Below are 22,548 nucleotides of genomic sequence, written 5' to 3'. Positions count from 1 at the left end.
GGTGGTCTCCTCCCCTCCCCTGGGACCGCCCCCTTTTCCTCGTTTCTGAGCACAGAGATGTAGCCAGCATGGAGACAACTGCGCTGGCTACAAGGGGTAGGGGAGCATGGTTTCTGGGAGCCCAGAAACTGAAAAATCCTATGTCCCTCAGATGCAGTCTAGGAGACATAGGAATAGGATTGCTCCCTTAGAATCATAGAATTTTAGACTTGGAAGGGACTTTGGAGTTTATCTAGTATTTTATTTACTTTATCTAAAACATTTCTTGGCCACCTTTCAGGGCAACAATAAAACACACAACCACTGAGATATTAAAAGTGATAAAAACAAACACAATAAAAAACAGCAATAAAAACCAATGATAAAATGAACAACAAGAAGAGCAACAAGAGCAATCATATCAAGAGAAGGCCAAGGTAAAATAATATGTTTTCAAGGCCTTCATGAAAGCCTGCAATGATGGATCATGGCAGACCCACATGGATACTTATTCCAAAAGTGTGGGGCCACTGCAGAGAAGGCCTTCTCACATGTGGCCACCCACCTAACTGCTCTCACAGGTGGGCAGATGGGAAGGGCCTCTAGAAGTCCATCCCTCTGCTCTGTGCAGAAATTTTTCAGCTGCAACATCCCTGACAGATGGATGTCCAGCCTCTGCTTAAATAACTCCAGCAAATGAGAGGCCACCACTTCCCAAGGCAGCCTATTTCACTGTCAAACAGCTCTTTCCATTAGGAAGTTTCTTGTAATGCTCAGCCAAAATCTGATTTCCAGCCATGAGTTCTAATCTTGCCCTCTGGAGCAACAAGTCTATTCCATCTGCTTCGTGACAGCCCTTCTTATGTTTGAAGGCTGCTATCATGTCTCCCCTTAATCTTCTCTTCTCCTGATAAAACATATCCAGTTCTTTTGATTGTTCCTTATCGGATTTTGTTACCGGAATCTTGACTGGTTACTTATAATTGCCTACAGAGAACAAAGCCCTAAGGACATAAGAAGAGTCATGCTGGATTAGACCAAGGGGCCATCTAGTCCAACACTCTGTTCACACGGTGGCCAACCAGCTGCCTGTGAGAAATCAGCAAGTAGGACATGAGTGCCACAGCACCCTCCTGCTTGTGTTCCCCAGCAACTGGTAAACAGAGGGAAACAACCTCTGATACTGTAGGTAGCATATAGCCATCTTGACTAGTAGCTATTGATAGCCTTGATCGCCATGAAACTAATCCCATTTTAAAGCCATCCAAATTGGTGGCCATCACTACATGTTGTGGTAACAAATTCCATAGTTTAACTATCCACTGCATGGAGAAGTACCTCCTTTTATCCTTTCTGTTGCGTGCAGTACTTTTATTGGCTAAAATTCCATCATTGCCTGAATTTCAATCATCATGTGATTATTAATTTAGGAAAGTATGATGTTATAGAAGCATTTGAGGTGGTTTGAGTTTCAAAAGAGGGAAGTAAGCATGCTCATGGAGCCACCTAATTCAGCTCCATAAATTGAGAGGGCTTTGATGATTTCACACTTTGAGCAGAGGCTGTGTCTGAGATATTCAAACTATTTGGGCTGGATGAGGCATAGCTGTAGTCATTGGAAGCCAGCTGCCCACTCAGACTGAATCTTAAGTTCAAAATGGAACCCAGGACATTTGGGGAGGTGTGTCTAAATAACTTCACTGCAGGCCAATAAAATGTGTCTCTAGAAATATGAAATGTTGTTCAGATGGCTGTTGATACACTCCAACCCATAGGATTGTATCCAATGTTAGTCTAACTTAAGTCCCATTAATTTCAATGGGTCTCCTCTAAGTAGAACTAACATTGGATACAATCCTTAGGTTTGGGCTGTGAGAGAGGCACAAAACCGGGAGGTTTATATGTCTTGATTGAGCTATTCAAGCCTTTTTCTTTGGCTCACTTCTTAAGATCAAATATGGCGTCATTTGGCGCAGTCACAAAGGTGGTGTAGCCTACAAAACAGATGGCACTTGCTGTATTATTCAGCCAGCCAGTTTACACCTATGTAGGCTTGGCGCCTATGTGGCAGCCACAGGCACCACCCATACTATTCAAGCAACTGGCACAAAAACCACCAACAAAAGATGACTGATTTTTATGAGCCACAAGTGTGGGCGTTGAAGGCAGAGCTCCCAACAGAAAAAGGCAAAACAAGGCTTTGTTCTGAAATGTCTTACGCACTTATTGCCTAGAAAAAAGATTTCCATTTGAATGCAGCTCCAATTAAAATTAAATGTTAAAAATCCGTAGAATTTAGCTCCTATTTGAATTCAGTGATGGAGAGATTATGATAGTCAGCTATCAAACTGGCCAATCCTTGAGATACGTTTATCATTTTATTTCACCATAAAATAAAATCCCAATTTAAAGATACAACCAGCTTTAGAACCCCAAAGCACAATGAGGTTTTCAGAAACTACAGCATGAACATAGCATTCCATGTGAGCTATCATGGCATCAATGTTGTGATGTCTAATAAAAAAATGTAACCACTAGCTATTTTTGCCCCATTTTTACTCAATTTATATATCCCAGTATCGGCCCTAAAGTTTCAAGTGCTGGATGATTCCTTGGCCAGTTTTGTGGTGTTGGGAAGTACAAATGGTTGGCCCAAGCCAACCAAAGTCAAGAACTTATTTAGGGCACAATCCTATGCATGTTTAGACAGAAAAAAGTCTGGGACATAGCTGGCTGGGAATTGTTGGATTTTTGTTCTGTTTAAACATGCATAGGATTGCACCCTTAAGTACTTACGGTAAACCTATTAAGCTTATTGTTCCCATTGAACTCAAGGGGACTAAGGAGCAAATCCTCTGGTCCCTGAGAAGACATGCCAGAGGACATAGGATTTTGCAGATCCCCCTCTATGCAGGCAGAAACGGAGGTCTGCCATTAGAAGCCTCCTCCCAGCAGCTGCAGAAAGATCTGCTACAGTTGCTCCTGCTCTGCTGGTGTTCTGATGGCAGAGAGGGCAAAAAGGAGCTGTGCCAAGGGCAGATTGGGGGAGGCTATAGATCTGCAGAATCCAAAGTCCACCCGGCCCCCTGACACACACCCTGGAAAAGTGGAAATACTACACTAGCCCTTGAGGTGATGTAGTTTAGTGAAAGGGGGGAAAAGTCTGCTCTCTGCTGATGCAAGCCCAGTGGGGCACAGAAAGTGGTGACTCATCTGCCACTTCTCCCCCCCCCCACAATTGGCTTGCTCTGCCCAATGTGGTCTACCAATTGAGTGTCACAACCGAGTATTTGTACAATACAAAAACTCAACTCTTTGGCCATTTTCCTGCACACATCTTAAACAGTAACAACAGTGTACTAAACTGTTTGTGTGTGTGTGTTTTTAAGTAGAAAAAAAAGTCTACATCAACCCTAGCTGATTTCTATATATATAACTGGATTCTTGTCTTTTATTTATTTAAAATATTTATATCCCATGTTTCCTTACACATTTCAAGGGGGATAACACGAGAACCATAAAATACAATAAGAACTAAAACAAAACAAAACCAGGAACAATAAGCCAGTGATTAAAAACAGTATCAGCAGTAATTAAAAATAAAAATAGGAATCTGTGGGGGCAACTCACTCTTATCAGGAGCATTATGTACTAATTAGACCAAGCAATTCTGCACAGCCTTTAAAGGTCAGAAGCCAGTGTGGTGTAGTGGTTAGAATGTTGGTCTGGGACTCGGGAGACGTGGGTTCTAGTCCCCTCAGCCATGGAGCAAATTGGGTAACTTTGGGCCAGCCACTGACTCTCAGTTTAAACTACCTCACAGGGTTGTTAGGATAAAATGGAGAGGAGAACCATGTAAGCTGCCTGGGGTTCCTTGCAAGAAAAAAAAGGCAGGATATAAATGTAATTAATTAATTAATTAATGGGGAGGAAGGTTGTGACACCAATGTTGTGGCAGAAGACCAACAAGGAAGGGGCAGACCTCCTTAGGTAGGGAGTTCCGAAGTCATCAAGAGATAAAGTGCTTTCCCTTGTTCCAGCCAATACGGGTTTGGAAGACAGGAGGCCTCTGTGGTGCATCTTAAAGAGTAGGTGGGTTCAGATGGGTCTTCATAGCTTTGCTTCATATTTCTTCCGAACTTGATTTATATTTTATAGTTCTTATTACAACATGAAGATAACACTTTAAGCAATGTTTAGCAACTTTACTGTTCCTATTTTCAAATTGCATTAAACTTTATCTCTTGAAATAGCCTTGCAAACTAGACAGGTGTGTTTTTTTTTTCTATTTCACAAATGTGAAGATGGCAACACAGACAGTAAGTATCTGGATTAAAGTTAAGCACAGAGAGGTTCCAAGACCTTGCCCGAGTGAAAACGTCTTCTTAATAAAAGTCTGACGTATGTACCAGGCAAAGTAATACTACATCTATTTGCAGAAATAATATTGTATTTTGATGGAGCTCCTCATTCAGATGACAGTGTAGCAGCTGGAACAGGCAGGTCATGGAACACTTCAACAGTTTTATTGATTTTTTTAATGGACTCCAGATCAGGCATAAAGCGGCAACCGTATACATGAAGTATCCTCAGTCTGTTGGAAAGAAAAGAGAACATTAGTATAATAAATAAATGCACTATTCTCAAATCACCAGGCAACCACAGACAAGTTCCTGAAGTTCTGTTGCTTCTCTTAAAAATATATATATTGGAGGGCCTTCACTATAAACACAGAGCCCCTGAACAGATAGTGGAAAGAATATGTATAAAACAGACCAACAATGCCTCTATCATATCATTTTCAGCCCTCTGGATAGATGGTTGTTGTCAGTTTCGTCATCACTGTCAGTAAGTACCAAGGGGGCTTTAACAAAAGCATCTTCATATACTTAAGGGCTGGGATATTTTCCAGATGGGTTGCAATTCAGCCTCCATAAGGTAACAAGACACAGAGCTAGAGCGTGGGGTAAAGAAACAGTTTTGAGCCAGTTTGGCAGTTTTGAATTTGGAAAGAGTGGTGGGTGAGCTGAAGGTGAAACTCCTTGGGATGCAAGGGTTTCTCTTTAGGAATCTGATGCAGGGTAGGCAGAATTGCTGCTTGCTGTAGGAGTGTCAACTTGTCTCCACTATGCTCTGCTTGTATATTTGTAAATCAAGTAAATATTACAAAGACACTTAAGTCTCCAGTGTTCTCTCATCAAAAGGAAACTAAATCCTGTAGTGTTGCCCCTGGAACTTCTCACTGCTCAATTAGGAGCTTCCCACTTCTCCCTTTCATAGAATCATGGAATAGTGGGGTTGGAAGGGGCCTATAAGATCATTGAGTCCAACCCCCTGCTCAGTGCAGGAATCCAAGTCAAAGCATCCCTGACAAGTGGCTGTCCAGCTTCATCTTGAATGCCTCCAATGTGGGAGTGCCCACTACCTCCCTAAGTAATTGGTTCCATTGTCATGGGCCTCTAGCCTTCATAAACTGCTTTGGAACTAATAGAAGCAGCTAAGTCAACATGCCAGAAGCCACTGCCTGTGAATATACAATCTATATACGCCAGCCTCGAAGGGATATAGAGAAGAAACAGAGGGAGAAAGCTCACATTTCTTCCCCAACAACATACAACAATGCTAAAAAGAGACTTTGCATTGCCCACCATCCAAATTCACTTGGGAAAGAAAAGGTTGAAGCCCTTGCCAATCCAGTGGCAGCACTCTGGAATACTCATGCCTGAAGACAGCCTGGACGTTTTGGCATTTTCAACCTATCTCCTCAGGAGAAGTCAAACTCTGTCCACAACAGAACTGCAATTTGATTGTCATTCTTCATCGTAATTCCCACATCTCCGTCTGGAATAACAGCCACTATAAACAGTGATTATAGAAAGGACTTCCTTAAAGCCCTGCAAACGAGAAATCTGGCACATGTTTCTACAACTGAATAATATCTTGAGTTTTAAGTTTGCCCTTATTCCCCGCTGTGGAGTGAAAAATAAAAAGCCACAATAGCATTACAGTATCTCTAAGGAATTTGTTAAACAAGGAAGTGTTCAATGGAGGTTGAGCCATTCATTTACCTCAAAAGAGACTAAAGGTTATTTGACTCAAACTACAAACTAAAACAATTGAGGTGTGGAATGCCAATTGCTCTGGAATGTATTATAACACTCCACACTTGCTGTTCTCAATCTTGACTACAATACACTAAAATCTGAGCTCGCAGGGATTTGTCTTGGCGCAAGCTTGAAAAACTGGCAGTTGTTTTGGATCTTTCCTTGTGGGCATGAGCTCCTCCCAGTCCATTTGTCTCTGCGGCTTAGATGGGCCTCACCATTACTTCTCTATTCAAAGATTCTTACAGGTTTGCTGGAAAATGGCATATCACATAATTACATTAAACTAATTGCATGCAAGAAGCACGGCAAATCTTCTTTTACAAATATTCTATAGAAGCAAGGATTGAGCAGTCTTATTTCCAAACCTAATACTCTATAACTAGTACATCACACAGGTCACAAATGCAGACAGCTTCTGTTCCATATCCCCTACTAGAACTGCTATCACAGCTGCCTGCGACCAACCTGTTTGCTTTAACTGTCAAGCTTCCTGCCCTAGTAATGTTCCAAGAATTTAGAGTATGCCTGGCGTTGGTTTTGCCTTCCTCTTCCATTACAAAAGTATATGTTAGCCTGCTTCCTAGTGTATTCCAAAGTTAAGTTTCCAAGCTTATGTTGGTGAAGAAGATAGCTGGTGCCCATTCTACTTCTTTCAGTGAAATAGTTATAAAGGATTAATGCTGCAGCTGCACCTTCCTTATCACATCTAAAGCCCCAAAATGCAGCAATAATATCACCGTCTTAAACAAAGCTTCAACAAAAATAAAGCCACACTTTTATACTGATACAAACTTAACGTGATCCATATAAGATGGGGAGGATGGGGGTCTAAACACTAGTGCTTGTGACATCTATTGGAAATTGCCCAGTGTAAGCAGTTTATCAGTGCTAAAACCACTGATATTTTCTAAATTTTAAAAAAACTTTAACCTTTTTTTAACCTAATCAAAGATTAGAACAAGCAGGATCCTTTTGATGATCCATTTACTAGTAAGTCAATGAAATCTTCAAGATCTGAATTTTATACAAGTTAGTATTAGCAATTTTGTATTGTTGTTGGTCATACCCACCTTTTGCAGTGTTTACATAGTTTTGCAACTGCATCCAGGGAGATATTCTTGCAGAAACTAAGCTTCACACACTCTAAGGTACGGAAGCAGAAGCTGGCCAACAAACAAACCCTGAAACCCCAAAACAAGACTCTAGTTAAGTTCTGCTTTTGCCATAAGATTTGAAAAGCAGTTTTGCTCTCTGAAGCACCTCTCAGATTCAATACACAGTACACTGAAACTATCAAAAGTTACCCTTTTTGTTGTTGTTGATATAGTCTCATTGGATGAAACTCAGGTGAAACTGATATTTCATGCCTTATAGATCTACCAGTTGAGTGCAATAGGAGTCAGCCATGTTTGGGATATATGCATTGTATACTGTGGGTTTGTGCTCCTTAATCAGGAGCAAAAGGCATTGCTGTGACATGGGCAATAGCTCCCATTTAGTTCTCTCAATTGTTTCATGCTCCAATAATACTTCATTTTCGTCTGTGTCTATCACTTTATATACAGCTTTCACACCTAGTAGCCTGTATAGGCCTGTATGCTATCGTTGATAGGTTTCAGCCAGTGGAACCAAAGGAGCCTTTTCCCTAAGCTAGGCACAAATATCCAGGTTGATGAGCCCTGGTCAAAGCATTCTCTGTGAGGTCCTCTTGTTGGGTTACTTCCCCCACCCCTGTGGGCTTATAGGACATTGGTGGATGGGGGTGAATAAGAAACGCAGCCACCTGTGCTACTCTGGATCCCAGAGCACCTTTCATTTTTTCTTTCTGTTGTGTGGCAGGAAAGAAGAAAATAAGGAACCAGGGAACCCACAGCAGTGAAGGTGGCAGTGCTTTTCCATTGTTGGCCTTCCACTGCCATTTCTGTAGTCCCTCACCACTCAGAGTAACCCAGAAGATGTTTCCTCCAATCCACCGCCTGTGCTCCTCTGGGCTTTACGGCTCACTTCCACCATTACCGCCCTGCCAAAGCAGCGCAGGCGAGAGCATTTCCCTTCCGTCACTGGCTGTGCACAGCACCAACATGGCCATCCTCAATTCCTCTAGGCCCTGCCCTTGATGTATGCATTGGGGGCAGGGCCAAGGGCACTGGAGAGATGGAAGATGGCGGCCACATTGTTTTGTTTTATGATGTTCTAATGGTTTTATTCTTTGCTGCTGCTTTAATCTTGGTTTTATTCTGTGCTGTCTTTATTTTTTGTTTTTGTTGTTGCAGTGTATGTTTTTAATGTATTGTACACCACCCAGAGAACTTTGGTTGTTGGGCAGTACAGTAAATAAATAAATAAATAAAAAGTCAAGAAGGACTAGCAGACACATATGCTGTTGAGGTGTTAGTATTTGACTTGCACTTTTAGTTGTTCTATTGCATATTCAGACGATACCACTCTAATGGCAGAAAGCGAAGAGGATCTAAAGAGCCTCTTGTTGAGGGTGAAAGTGGAGAGTGCAAAAGCTGGTTTGAAACTCAACATTAAAAAAACGAAGATCATAGCATCTGGCCCCATCACTTCCTGGCATATAGAAGGGGAAGAAATGGAAGCAGTGACAGATTTTATTTTCTTGGGCTCCAAGATCACCGCAGATGGTGACTGTAGCCATGAAATTCAAAGACGTTTGCTCCTTGGGAGGAAAGCTATGGCAAACCTAGACAGCATAGTAAGGAGCAGAGACATCACCTTGCTGACAAAGGTCCGCATAATCAAAGCTATGGTTTTCCCAGTAGTAACGTATGGCTGTGAGAGCTGGACTATAAGGAAGGCTGAGTGCCGAATAATTGATGCTTTTGAACTGTGGTGCTGGAGAAGACTCTTACGAGTCCCCTGGACTGCAAGGAGGTCAAATCAGTCCATCCTAAAGGAAATCAACCCTGAGTGCTCATTGGAAGGACAGATACTGAAGCTGAAGCTCAAATATTTTGGCCACCAAATGTGAAGAGAAAAGTCACTGGAAAAGACCCTGATGCTGGGAAAGATTGAAGGCAAAAGGAGAAGGGGACAGCAGAGGATGAGATGGCTAGATAGCATCACCGATGCAATGAATATGAACTTGAGCACACTCCGGGAGAGAGTGGAGGACAGGAAGGCCTGGCATGCTATGGTCCATGGTGTCACGAAGAGTCGGACACGACTTAACGACTGAACAGTATTCAGTACCTGAGCCTGTCAAGTAAGCGTGACCAACCTAAACAATGAAACTAAACTACAGTGAATGACGCAGTTAGTCATTATTAGGGCACACACAGTGAACCAGGTTTTCAACTTCATGACATCCTTCCAACTGTAGGATAGATATAAGCAACCTTTTTGGGCCATGGGTACATTTGACAATTTGGGAAACTCTTCTGGGCACCACATAAGATGGCTGCTGAAAGACTGAGTATGAGGCACAGATGGAGTTTGAGCTGCAACACACTAAACACGCCTTTGAACCCAGTTTTCAGCACCAACAGAAACCTATTTCACAGCAATCCAGGCTGCCAGTAAGAAAAGGTGTTGTGTGTGTAAGTGGGATGAGTTGGGTATCTTGTTGAGTGGCAAGAAAGCTGTCCATTGTTGCCTACAAGCACCACATTGGCTCCCCTTGCTGTCGGATGAATGGGATAGCTTTATAATACCTGGATTATACACACTTTTCCCCTCTAGGAAAGCAGATCATAGGACTTCCTAGTAAGTAGCCTAAGGTAGATAATTTTCTGGTTTATGACCCATAAGGATCAAAACATATAGAGAATAAAGTTAACGTATGAGTCCTTTTTTAATATCATTGCATGTATACAACTATTTGTATGGTCAAAAATAAATCTTGCAAAGCACTGGTCTTCACTGTGCTCGTTTTGGTTGTGAGATCAAAAGAAATATCTCTAGCATTTGTGGGTAGGGGTGGGAAATACACTACAGGTGTTTACCATGGCTGGAGTTTTGACTTTTACATGTGTAAACGTTTTTGCTGCTGTGAAGGTTTTACAGTTTTAACTGCCAATGAAGGCTATTGAAATTTAACAGGTATGGCATAAAGAAATTTTATAATGTGTATACACTGTGCAGGAGATCCATTTTAGAACATTTTAAAAGTTGCAGGTATGCTGATGGTGCTTTAACTGGAACTTTAAAAACTTCCTCAGATGGGTTTCCTGCTGCACAGTGTATACAAAGGCGAAAAAAGGGAGCTTCTCCCATACCTGTTGAAGTTTGGGTATGCAGGTGCGAAACAGCCTGGAACTTTTGGTACCAAAGCTGAAGCTCTATAAAGTATGAATCCCACACTATATATCAGCCTTGCCTAATCTGGTGCCCTCTGTATGTATTGGACTACAACTCTCATCATCCCCACCTGTGCTGGATGGGAATGATGGGAGTTCTGGTGCAATACATGTGGAGGGTGCCAGGTTGGGGAAAGCTGCCATATATCATTGAGGATGGGGGTTTGTTCAGGATCTCACTGACAGCTACATTTAGAGTGTTGTGAGAAGGGGGAAGAGGTTTTGCTCAGTTCAGACTGGTTAGTGACCATGCAGTTTTGTGGGGTGACCATGGAGCAATATTGGAGATAAAGAACAGTATCCATCAGAACAGAGGACAAAATACAAGAGGTCTTAAAGCTAGAGGCTGCAGGTTCCCGGTGCCTAAGAATCATAGGGCTGGAAGGGGTCTAAAAGACCATCAAGTCCAACCCCCTGCTCAGTGCAGGAAGCCTGATTCCCAGGCAGTCTCCCATCCAAGTACTAAACAAGGCTGACCCTGCTTAGGTTCTGAGATCAGACAAGATCAGGCACATGTTAAGTTCCTGCTCTACTTTTGATCCGATTGTGCTCAGGTTGAAGACAACCACTGAATGCTCCTAGGAGTCAACCACTATTATACTGAACAATTTTTGAAAGAGTGGTTTTCCTCCATTTGTCATATTATGGTGTTTCTGTACAGGAGCACTTGGGCCCAGAACTACTCTCAGTGCTCTTTATCTAACTGCACTGTGAACAGGATGTGGAGAGTGTCCAAATTCTCTGTCCTACTGTACTAGCAGCATCTGAGTGATTTGTGCCACTCAGTGGATCCCATTTGCTAGCACTAGGGTCAGATGGAGTCACTCAGCCAGTTCCAGGTACTCCTTCTTCCATCCACAATGCAGTCAGATCAGAAAAAAAAGTTTAACAAAAGACAAAACAAGATCCTCTTAAATATTTTAGCAGACAATAAGAAACAGTCTGCTAGACTGCCTGCTGGAAGAGGTAATTGGAACCAATTACCTAGGGAGGTGGTGGACTCTCCCACACTGGAGGCCTTCAAGACGAGGCTGGACAGCCATCTGTCAGGGATGCTCTGACTTGGATTCCTGCATTGAGCAGGGGGTTGGACTCGATGGCGTTGTAGGCCCCTTCCGACCCTACCATTCTATGATTCTAGATCAGTTGCCCCGCTTAGGATCTTGGCCTCCCTGTGCAGCATACAATGTGGCTTGCATAAGTCATCCCAAGCTAGTTGTTCTGCAACTGTCTTTCAGCAGCCTGATTGCCCCGTGTTGCAGCTCTGCACTACTTGTCTCAAACTGAAATAAGCTGGTGGGTGGATGATACTGCTTTGCAGCAGAAGGTGAGACTAGATGGTCAGGGAAGCCCTTGAGTATGTGGTTCTTCATACCAAACTGAACGATATGCCTTAGGCCACACTGTGTAAGCTTTTCAGAACATATTACAAGATACTGATCTCCTTGCAACCAGTGGGAGTGGAGGCTGATGTGAATCGAGAAAACCCATCAACATTATTACAGTAGTTTATATCAGTTGTGCTACCAGTCTAAACAACTGCAATGAGATGTTCCAGTTCAGTGGCATTTAAATCCATTTAGTGCGTAGAAGAAAAACGGCCACATGAAAAGCAGCTGAAAACAATGGAGTCAAGAGGTAATGGACCAATCCAGTCAGATGAGGCCCAGATAGTCCAGCACTACTGAATTGTATTTAAGGGACATAAAAGCTCCCAAGTATGGAGATGTTACCATTGCTACCTAGGAAACACAGTCCTAGTGCTCTGCAACTCAGATTGGGAAACTGAAAATGTACTGGAAAAAACTCTTTTGTCTTCTTTCCACGCTGTATCTTAATTAGCAGACCCTCAGCTTCTGAAAAGATCCAGCGATGATGAAAAGGGAGTTCACTCATCACACCTACTGGCAACTAGGGCTTTGTAGCCACTGACGCATGCTGGCTGACTCCAGCAGCGGGGAAAAAAGCCATCTTCCTTTAAAATGTAAATTACCTGACTAATTAAAAATATTCATATTGCATTATAGCAGCTTTTGGGAGTCTGTCAGTAGCACAAGGTACGCAGTCTGAAAGAGGGATCTCCAGATTTTCCCTAAAAAGAATCAATGGACAGAACTGAAGCTTGCCTTTTTAATCACCTAGATCAGTCTTCCAGATGTTTTGGAGCTCGACTCCCATCAGCCCCAGCCAGCATGACAAATGGTCAGGGATGGTAGGAGTCAGAACATCTGAGGAGCACCATGTTGGGGAAGACTGGCCTAGAACTTGGGAGTTAGTTACCACCAACCCCCCGAAAAGTCTAAAAAAAAGGCATTTGCTAGGACTCATGCAGAAATATTTATCATTTTCGTTAGCTTAACTGGGCAGTACAGGCCAATTCAATCACTGTGTGCATGACCCAAATATATGTTTTTTCTGCCCAGATTCATGACAAGGTGTTCTGTATGAACCAGTGGTGTAGTAGAGTGTGATGACAGGGAGCATGCAGCTCCAGGACTCTTCTCAGAGTGGAAGCGATGATGTCATCTGCCAGAGCACCAGTGAAATTGAGGGATCCCCTGGGAAGCGAGTGAGATGATAACATGGCTTTCGAGTTTTACTATTGCTTGTAACAGATTACCATAGAGGAAGTCAGAGAATGAGGAAAATAATCAAGCAGGTTTTTTCTTCTTTCCTTTTCTTGGGTGGCTGCCTGCATTTCTGGACTCTCCTTGGGGGCGTGGCTAGACATTTTTGTGGGTGTGGCTATGGGGCTGACATGATGAGCTCCTGCACTTCAAAATTTAACACTGCGCCACAGTCATAAACATAGTTATAGGTATCATATCAGATGTCTGTGAATAGGACTATCACTGGGAATTGCTCTAAGGCAATATATGGCCAGAGCGTTGGACCTAACAAAGGAGTGTTAATAGGTGGCACTTTTGTGTGGCATTGTGGTTCAACCTAATAAAGGTATTGCCCAACTGTGGATTGCAAGAGGGTGAGTTCTCATGGGCCAGCATAGCTAACGTTATTTTTTAAAATAGGTTATGTGTTTCCATGGAAACTAGTGATTAGATGATCTTCCCTAGATCTTCTGAATGGAACAAAAACATACCTTCCTCCACTTCCACCTAAGAATGATATAAGTTAAGTGTGTATGTGTGAAAAGACGAGACAATAAAAAGGTGCCATTGGAGGCAGAGAAAAAGACACACCAAGACAGACACAGACAGAATTGAGTTTGTGGTCTGTAAGCTAACAATATATTGGTGTGCTGGCTCTCTCTCTCTCTCTCTCTCTCTCTAAGGTGGGACAATGATACAGCAGTCTGTTGATGTGTTTAACCTGCTTGCTTCCACCTATACTCGCCTTGTATACTCGTAAACAAGCTCAAATACTACAGAACCCCAGAAGTCACCAGTGACCTCCTTCCAAAAGAACTAAACCCAGGTAAGTTTAGTTACCTGCACTGCTGGAACTTCTCACCACTTCAAAAGGTGGGTTAATATGACAATATGTAGCTGTATCAGCCCTCCTCTCTCTCAAATTAACAAGTTACTAGCTCTCTTCTAGCTAGAGCAGGGATGCAGAACTCTTTCAGCCTGAGGGCCAAATTCCATGCTGGAGAAGCTTTCAGGAGCCGCATTCCAATGGTGGGCTGGGCTGAAGGCAAAAGGGACAGGGCCAAAATACAAAAAATGCCAGCATATTTTTGCTTCAAGCTTTTATTGCCAGTAAGTAACGCTTAGGAGAGGCATTTCAACCTTTTAGAATGGGGGCAATAACTGCAAAAAAGTTGAGAATCAAATGATCAGCATTTGGGGGAAAGAGGATGGAGCTACGGGAAAGGGGCATGGCCATCTGGGGAACCATGGAAGGCCAGACTAGGATCCCCCCGGGCCTGCACCCCTGACTTAGAGGCTCTATTAAGTGTCACTTCCAGATCTTTCAGCAAACCTATTTTGAATCACAACAGCTTGCCTCTAGGGATGTACGAAAGTCTCCTTTTCGCGGATTGATTTGCGGTGGGGGAGTAGGCGCTCCATCCCTTCCCCCAGAATCCTCGACGGGGGGGGAGGCGATCCGGTCCTCCCACCCGGAATCCTGCCTGGCCGGCTCTGCTCCGCAGCAGCTCCGCAGAGCAGCCGGCCAGGGCCGTCCGCAGCCGGAGTTCTGGCCGCGGACTGGCTGCTGCGGATGCAAATGGCTGCAGCATTTACGTATTTATTTATGTAGTAAATATGTAGTAAATTAAGTATTTACGTAGCCTATCACGGCAGGCAAAGAAAAAAAACAGCGTACGCAAATGGCGGCAGCTACGGCAGCTGCCATTTGTGTTCCCTATTTTTCGCCGTTTTAGCCTACACAAATATTTACGTAGGCTATTACGGCAGAAAAAAAGGGGAATGCAAATAGTGTAGTGGGCGCTATTTGCGTTCCTTTTTTTCCCCGCCGTTTTAGCCTCCGTAAATATTTATGTAGGCTAAAATGGCGAAAAATAGGGAATGCAAATGGCCGCCGTAGCCGCCGCCATTTGCGTACGCTGGTTTTTTTTTTCTTGCCGTGATAGGCTACGTAAATACTTACGTAGCCTATCACGGCCATCAGCAGATGCAAATGGCGGCTCCCCCGGTTGAAAGACCAGCTGCCGCCGCCAGAACGTCCGCCCCAGGTAAGCTTCGTCCCGGGGGGAATCCGCGGGGGGGCGGGGGTGGGAGGCCGTTCTGCCACGGATTTCGGGGGCGGAATTCTCCACCATCCCTACTTGCCTCATCTTTCTTGCCCTAATGTGGTAGGACAATACGAATGCTGATTTCATCTCTTTGTGGTCCTTTTTAGTTGCTATAGACCCGTTCTTCCTTCTTCCTTGCTCTTTGAGAAAGGAAAATGGTAGAGGCTCTCCCACCTATATAGCAACCACAGCCTGCCCTTGTTTAGGTTGGAAGAAGGATGACATGTCGGGGAGGCTCATGCCCTTCTATTCCATATAGCTATAGAGAAATAAATATGCTTTATCACCATTTCTTTATACTGCTGGGAAAGGAAAGCAAAAGTTGCAAACATTTCCACATGCACTCTTAGGCAAGCACAATCTCCACCTCTTATCTAAGTAATACATTTGACAGGGTCAGGCCTACTCAAATACCCCAAGGACACAACCCATGGTTAAGTTCTCCTAAACAAGCTCCATTGACATGAAAGGTAAATTGCCACATCATACATATTTGACAAATGGACAGAGAGATATTCCTGCTTGTACTGACAGTACAGTTAATACATGTAACATATAGTTAATGAAGGTCAGACTTCATTTTTGTTGTGTATTTCCTCAAAATGCATTGCACGCAAAACATTCTCAAGCATATTACCCTCTTTTGCTTGTTGCTGTGGAACTCAAATCAAGGTAAGAAAGCTTACGGCAGCTCCCTGCCAAAGCTTGAACTCCAATGTCTGTCACCTTTTTACAGCCGCTAACATCAAGGTACCTGTGGGAATCAAAAACAGCATCTAGTTATACCAATCAGCTGACTATGTAGATCAGGGTGAAATGTTTGAAATGGATATAGCGGCACCATTTAATAGAAAGCAAATGTTTATGATCCAATCCTATAGCAGACTAAACCAGCAAATAAGCATTTAGAATGAGTATATCCCACCACTGTGCCATGGCACTGTGAGGGCAGTTTCTGACATTACAAACAAGTGGTTAAAGGAGGAACCATGAATGACTCAAGCTTCCTCTTTTCACATTCCTCATGCAGTGTGGGAAGCATGAACTTGGAGCATCTCTTCAGTAGATGTGCACAGGCCTCACACATCTCACCATGGGAGGGATGCAGAAGTATGTGTTTTCTACATTACAGAGCAAGCGCCAAAAGAGGAGAAGCACATCACTGATGTTCCTATTGTCACCACTTGTAACATTCACTTTTATTGATTTACTATGTTTCTGAATCACCCTTCCACTTAACTCAATGAGTGCTCAAAGCGATTTACAATTAAACCATAAAAACAATAAAATACAAAAGCTCTACGCAAAACAAAAATAAGACTGATAAAAATAATACATTGCAATAAAACAGGAACCTTCTAAAACCAGAAGAGCAGCATGAAATCATTAAATGCTTGGCAAAACGATAGAATCTTTTCCAGCCATTTAAGGGCCAATAACGAGGGAGCCCAACCTCACCACCCTCAGAAGGGAGTTCTACAATTCAGGCGCTGCCACATGGAAGACCCTGTCTTGGGTCCAGTGGAGTAGTAGAGCCAGGATTTGTAGGAATGCAGCACCAGCACTTTTTTTATTAGCAGGGACACTGGCATAATCTGCTAGTCCCCACTGGCTTCCCTGTTCCCTGTGAGTTTATCTGAAATCCTCACAGTAGTTGAGGATAAATTGTTTTTCCTGGGAACAATATATTCTTCCCTCTTGTAATGCAGAGTATTTGGGGGTGGCTTGAATGGGCAATTAAAACACATTAGCTTTTCCAAAGCCCTGCTCCTAGTAGATGAAAACTCCTAGAACTGGTTTGTTGATATGAATCAACTCAGCTGCCTGCAATTTTGGACTCTCCTTGGGGGCGTGGCTATGAGGACTGTCATGATGAGTGCCTGCGATTCAAATTTACCACTACGCCACTGCTTGGATCCCTAACAACTTCACCTCTCAAGAAGGGTGGACAGGGCCTCGGATAACGAACACAGGCTCCAGGCATGTTCACACGGGAATGTTGGAAACTAGTTTCATGATAAAAACAAACTCTTTTTTGCTAGAAACAGAAGTCAAATGAAAGTACAGGAGTGTTGCTTCATTTGTGGTCTTTATAGAGCAAATCTGTGAACTTTCCCTTTGATTATATCACCTACTATATTAATTTAAATCAACTTTATACCACAAGGTAATATGCTAGAGCTGTAATAAAAAATACATTCTGATATAAAGCATCTTGTAAAGAATACATAATGACAGTAGGAGAAAAAATATCACTGCTACATGGTATGGCAGACCACTAATTAGCCAATTAGGAGATAAGATGTGAAATAATTATGATGGCGTGACTTCAGTCCAAATATAGAAATTGAATGACAGTTATCACATCAGAAGACTATGTCAAATAAAACTATGAAATATTAGTAGAAACCAATTTTTCACACTTCAAACACGTTATCATGAGCCCACGAAATCAAAGGCAACATTCAACTGGCCAACAGCCAGGAAAATGCCAGCTTTTCAAGGCTTTAGTTTAGTAGTAATAATGGCAAAATTCTACGTCAAAGGTGGGCAGAAGGTAAATCAAGATCAAATGGTAGATCTCCAGATGATGTGCAGTAAATCAATAAGAGTTTCTGACTCCCAGTGGTCTAATAATAGGGACATCAAAAAGCCTTATTTTTGTGCTAAATTAGGCTGCTGAAATCAAGAAAACCTGGGAGTAGAACTGTGTGTGAAAGTATTTTTGTCTGCAAGCTCCAGTTCTGGTACTGAAAACAAATTCCTGGTCTGAGCATGTGCTCAGATGCACCTTGTTCTGCAACTTTATGCCATTATTCTTATTCTTATTTATTAAACATTTCTACACCGCCTTTCGGCGGGGGGGAATCAAAGCAGTTTACAAAAAAATAAAATAAAAGGCACTCTAATGCGCCTGCCTCCAGTTGGTGGACCTCAGGGTTCTTGTGAAAAATAAAGTAGAAAAACAAAGCCCAAAGTCTGCTCACCCCTGTTCTATGCCACTCCAAGGCTTGATGAAATCCATTTTAGGAACAAGATCAATGGCCCTGCAAAAGCCATTCTAAATACAACAATCAGGCGGGCTAGGCAACATTTTGAGGGTGTGGGCACATTTGGTCATTTGAGAAACTGTCCTGGCCTCCACAACAAAATGGTTGCCCTGGGAGATGTGGCAAAGGACAAGTAACCTGCCCTAAAGACTCAGTACAAAGTAGAAGTGGGGCCTGAGCCCCAACACACTAAACAACACCTTTGAACCTACAGTTTTCACCATCAACAGAAACATATTTTGCAGCAAAATGTGTCTTTTTTTAAGTGGGAGGGGTAGGACACTTTGGGGAGCACTGAGAAAGCTGTCTGGGGATGCACTGCTGCCCATGGGCACCATGTTGCCTGCTCCTGGTTTTAGGGCTTTCCAGATTCATGTCCATATCACATAGAGAATTTTGGTTTTTTCTTTTTGCATGAAAATTCATGCATATTTTCATGTATATTTTCCCCAATGTATCCATCAATTGTGCACATTTTTAAATGTACACATTTTTCTCCCATTGGTTAAAGCATGTTTATATACATTTTTCAAATGTATGCATTTTTTCATGCAAGTTTTCCAAAGGTATGCATTTTTAACACTTTTTTTTATCTGTGAATTGCATTGCAACCTTAGAAATGTATAAACACAAGAACATAAGAAGAACCATGCTGGATCAGGCCAAGGGTCCACCTAGTTCACATTCTGTTCACACAGTGGCCGACCAGCTGTGGACAAGAAACCCACAGGCAGGGCAAGACTGCAACAACACCCAAGCATGTTCCTCACCACTGGTGTACATAGGCTCACTGCCTCTGATACTGGAGGTAGCATAGCCATCAGGACTAGTAGCTGTTAGGGATGTACGAATCCCTTACCTTGTTCCAGGTAGGGGCATCCACGGGGGGGGGGAGGCGATCCATCCCTCCCCCCAGAATCCTCCCTGGCCAGCTCCGCTCCGCAGCGAGTCCGCGGAGCTGCCAGCTGGGGCTGGCCGCTGCCTGACTTCTGGCTGCAGCCGGTCTTCGGATGCAAACGGCGTCCGGCGTAGCAGACGCCATTTGCGTCCCCTGCCTTTTGCCATGATAGGCTACGTAAATCTTTACATAGCCTATCACGGCAAAAGGCAGGGGCGCAAATGGCGTCCACTACGCGGGACGCCATTTGCATCCAAAGAGAAGCAGTAGCGGACAGCGGAGGGCAGCTGGACGGACCAGACTTGCCGACAACCAGGTAGGGTCCTCCAGGGGGGATTCTGCGGGGTGGCGGGGGGGGATAGTCCATTCCACCACAGACTTCAGGGGGGTGGATTCTAAAGAATCCAGCCTCACTGGAGTCTGTGGCGAATTTCTCCACCATCCCTAGTAGCCATTGATAGCTTTATCCATGAATTTGTCTAATCCCCTTTTAAAGCCATCCATATTGGCAGCCATCACTATGTCTTGTGGTAGTGAATTACATAGTTTGACTATGCCGTGTGAAGAAGTACTTCTTTCATCTGTTCTGAATGTTCTATCAATCAGCTTCATGGAATGACCCTGGGTTCTAGTATTATGAGGGGAAAAAATGTTTCCCTATCCAAATTTTGTACACCTCTATCAGATCTCCCCTTACTCTAAACAATCCCAGCTGTTGTAACCTTTCCTCATAGGGGAGTTGCTCCAGCCCCTTGATCATTTTAGTTGCCCTTTTCTGCACTTTTTCCAGCTCCGCAATGTCTTTTGGTTAGGTGTGGTGACCAGAATTGTACACAGTATTTTAAATGCAGTTGTACCATAGGTTTATATAAGGGTAGTATGACTCATAGTCAACAAAAGGGTGGGAAAAGCAGTACTGGGGTACAATCTCAAAAACGATAGAATGATCTCAGTACGAATCCAAGGCAAACCATTCAACATCACAGTAATTCAAGTCTATGCCCCAACCACTGATGCCGAAGAAGCTGAGGTTGATTGGTTCTATGAAGACCTACAACACCTTCTAGAACTAACACCAAAAAAAGATGTCCTTTTCATCATAGGGGATTAGAATGCTAAAGTAGGAAGTCAAGAAATCACCGGGATAACAGGCAAGCATGGCCTTGGTGTACAAAATGAAGCAGGACAAAAGCTCATAGAGTTTTGCCAAGAGAACACGCTGATCATAGCAAACACTCTTTTCCAACAGCACAAGAGGCGACTCTACACATGGACATCACCAGATGGTCAATATCGAAATCAGATTGATTATGTACTTTGCAGTCAAAGATGGAGAAGCTCTATACAGACAGTAAAAACAAGACCTGGAGCTGACTGTGGCTCAGATCATGAGCTGCTTCTTGCAAAATTTCGGCTGAAATTGAAGAACGTAGGGAAAACCACTAAACCATTCAGGTATGACCTAAATCATATCCCTTATGAATATACAGTGGAGGTGAGGAATAGATTTCAGGGATTAGACCTGATAGACAGAGTGCCTGAGGAACTATGGACGGAGGTCTGCAACATTGTTCAGGAGGCAGCAACTAAATTCATCCCAAAGAAAAAGAAATGCAAGAAAGCCAAGTGGCTGTCTGATGAGGCTTTACAAGTAGCTGAGGAAAGAAGGGAAGCAAAAAGCAAGGGAGAAAGGGGAAGATATATCCAACTGAAGGCTGGGACAAGAAGGCCTTCTTAAATGAACAATGCAAAGAAATCGAGGAAAACAACAGAATGGGAAAGACTAGAGATCTCTTCAAGAAAATCGGAGATCTCAAGGGAACGTTTTGTGCAAAGACGGGCATGATAAAGGACAAAGAAGGCAGGGACCTAACAGAAGCAGATGAGATTAAGAAGAGGTGGAAAGAATACACAGAAGAACTATACAGGAAAGATCTGAATGTCCCTGATAGCCATGATAGTGCGGTCACTGAACTTGAGCCGGACATCCTCGAGAGTGAAGTCAAGTGGGCCTTAGGAAGCATTAGTAACAACAAAGCTAGCAGAGATGACAGTATTCCAGCTGAGCTATTTAAAATCCTAAAAGATGATGCTGTTAAAGTGCTGCACTCAATATGCCAACAAATTTGGAACACTCAACAGTGGCCACAAGACTGGAAAAGGTCAGTTTACATTCCAATTCCAAAGAAGGGCAATGCCAAAGAGTGTTCAAACTACTGCACAATTGCGCTCATTTCACATGCCAGCAAGGTGATGCTCAAAATCCTACAAGCTAGGCTTCAGCAGTATGTGAACCGAGAACTACCAGAAGTACAAGCTGGGTTCCGAAGAGGCAGAGGAACTAGCAATCAAATCGCCAACTTTCGCTGGATCATGGAGAAAGCAAGAGAATTCCAGAAAAACCAGAAGTCTATTTCTGCTTCATTGACTACGCTAAAGCCTTTGATTGTGTGGATCACAACAAACTCTGGCAAATTCTTAAAAAGATGGGGGTACCAGACCACCTTACCTGTCTCCTGAGAAACCTGTACGAGGGTCAAGAAGCAACAGTAAGAACCAGACATGGAACAACCGATTGGTTCCAAATTGGGAAAGGAGTACGACAAGGCTGCATATTGTCGCCCTGCTTATTTAACTTATATGCAGAGTACATCATGACAAATGCCGGGTTGGATGAATCACAGGTCGGAATTAAGACTGCCGGGAGAATTATCAACAACCTCAGATACACAGACGATACCACCCTAATGGCAGAAAGCGAGGAGGATCTCAAGAGCCTCTTGTTGAGGGTGAAATAGGAGAGTGTAAAAGCTGGTTTGAAACTCCGCATTAAAAAAAACGAAGATCATGGCATCTGGCCCCATCACTTCCTGGCATATGGAAGGGGAAGAAATGGAGGCAGTGACAGATTTTATTTTCTTGGGCTCCAAGATCACCGCAGACGGTGACTGTAGCCATGAAATTAAAAGACGCTTGCTCCTTGGGAGGAAAGCTATGGCAAACCTCGACAGCATAGTAAGAAGCAGAGACATCACCTTGCTGACAAAGGTCCGTCTCATCAAAGCTATGGTTTTCCCAGTAGCAACGTATGGCTGTGAGAGCTAGACTATAAGGAAGGCTGAGCGCCGAAGAATTGATGCTTTCGAACTGTGGTGCTGGAGAAGACTCTTACGAGTCCCCTGGACTGCAAGGAGGTCAAACCAGTCCATACTAAAGGAAATCAACCCTGAGTGCTCATTGGAAGTACAGATACTGAAGCTGAAGCTCAAATATTTTGGCCACCTAATGCGACGAGAAAACTCTCTGGAAAAGACCCTGATGCTGGGAAAGACTGAAGGCAAAAGGAGAAGGGGACGGCAGAGGATGAGATGACTAGATAGCATCACTGATGCAATGAATATGGACTTGAGCACGCTCCGGGAGAGAGTGCAGGACAGGAAGGCCTGGCGTGCTATGGTCCATGGGGTCACAAAGAGTC

General features: G+C 43.4%; 1 protein-coding gene across 1 annotated transcript in view; it reads right to left on the bottom strand.

Annotated features, from left to right (window-relative positions):
- Positions 1–3,398: 3,398 nt before the first annotated feature.
- Positions 3,399–22,548, bottom strand: part of LOC146352511 (uncharacterized) — an 85,938-nt gene continuing 66,788 nt past the window's right edge. Inside the window, exons 11-13 of the mRNA XM_084834231.1 lie at positions 15,760–15,876; positions 7,157–7,267; positions 3,399–4,573 (exon numbers count right to left, since the gene is read on the bottom strand). Coding sequence (XP_084690357.1) covers positions 4,447–4,573; positions 7,157–7,267; positions 15,760–15,876 — 355 coding nt within the window. The 3' untranslated portion in view covers positions 3,399–4,446. The remainder of the gene's footprint in view (positions 4,574–7,156; positions 7,268–15,759; positions 15,877–22,548) is intronic.

This window comes from Heloderma suspectum, chromosome 2 (genome assembly GCF_057233095.1).
Source record: "Heloderma suspectum isolate Gila_16-S chromosome 2, 16-S_ref, whole genome shotgun sequence".
Taxonomy (NCBI): Eukaryota; Metazoa; Chordata; class Lepidosauria; order Squamata; family Helodermatidae; genus Heloderma; species Heloderma suspectum.
Note: the sequence above shows the minus strand (reverse complement) of the source record. Positions and strands in the feature narration are given on the sequence as shown.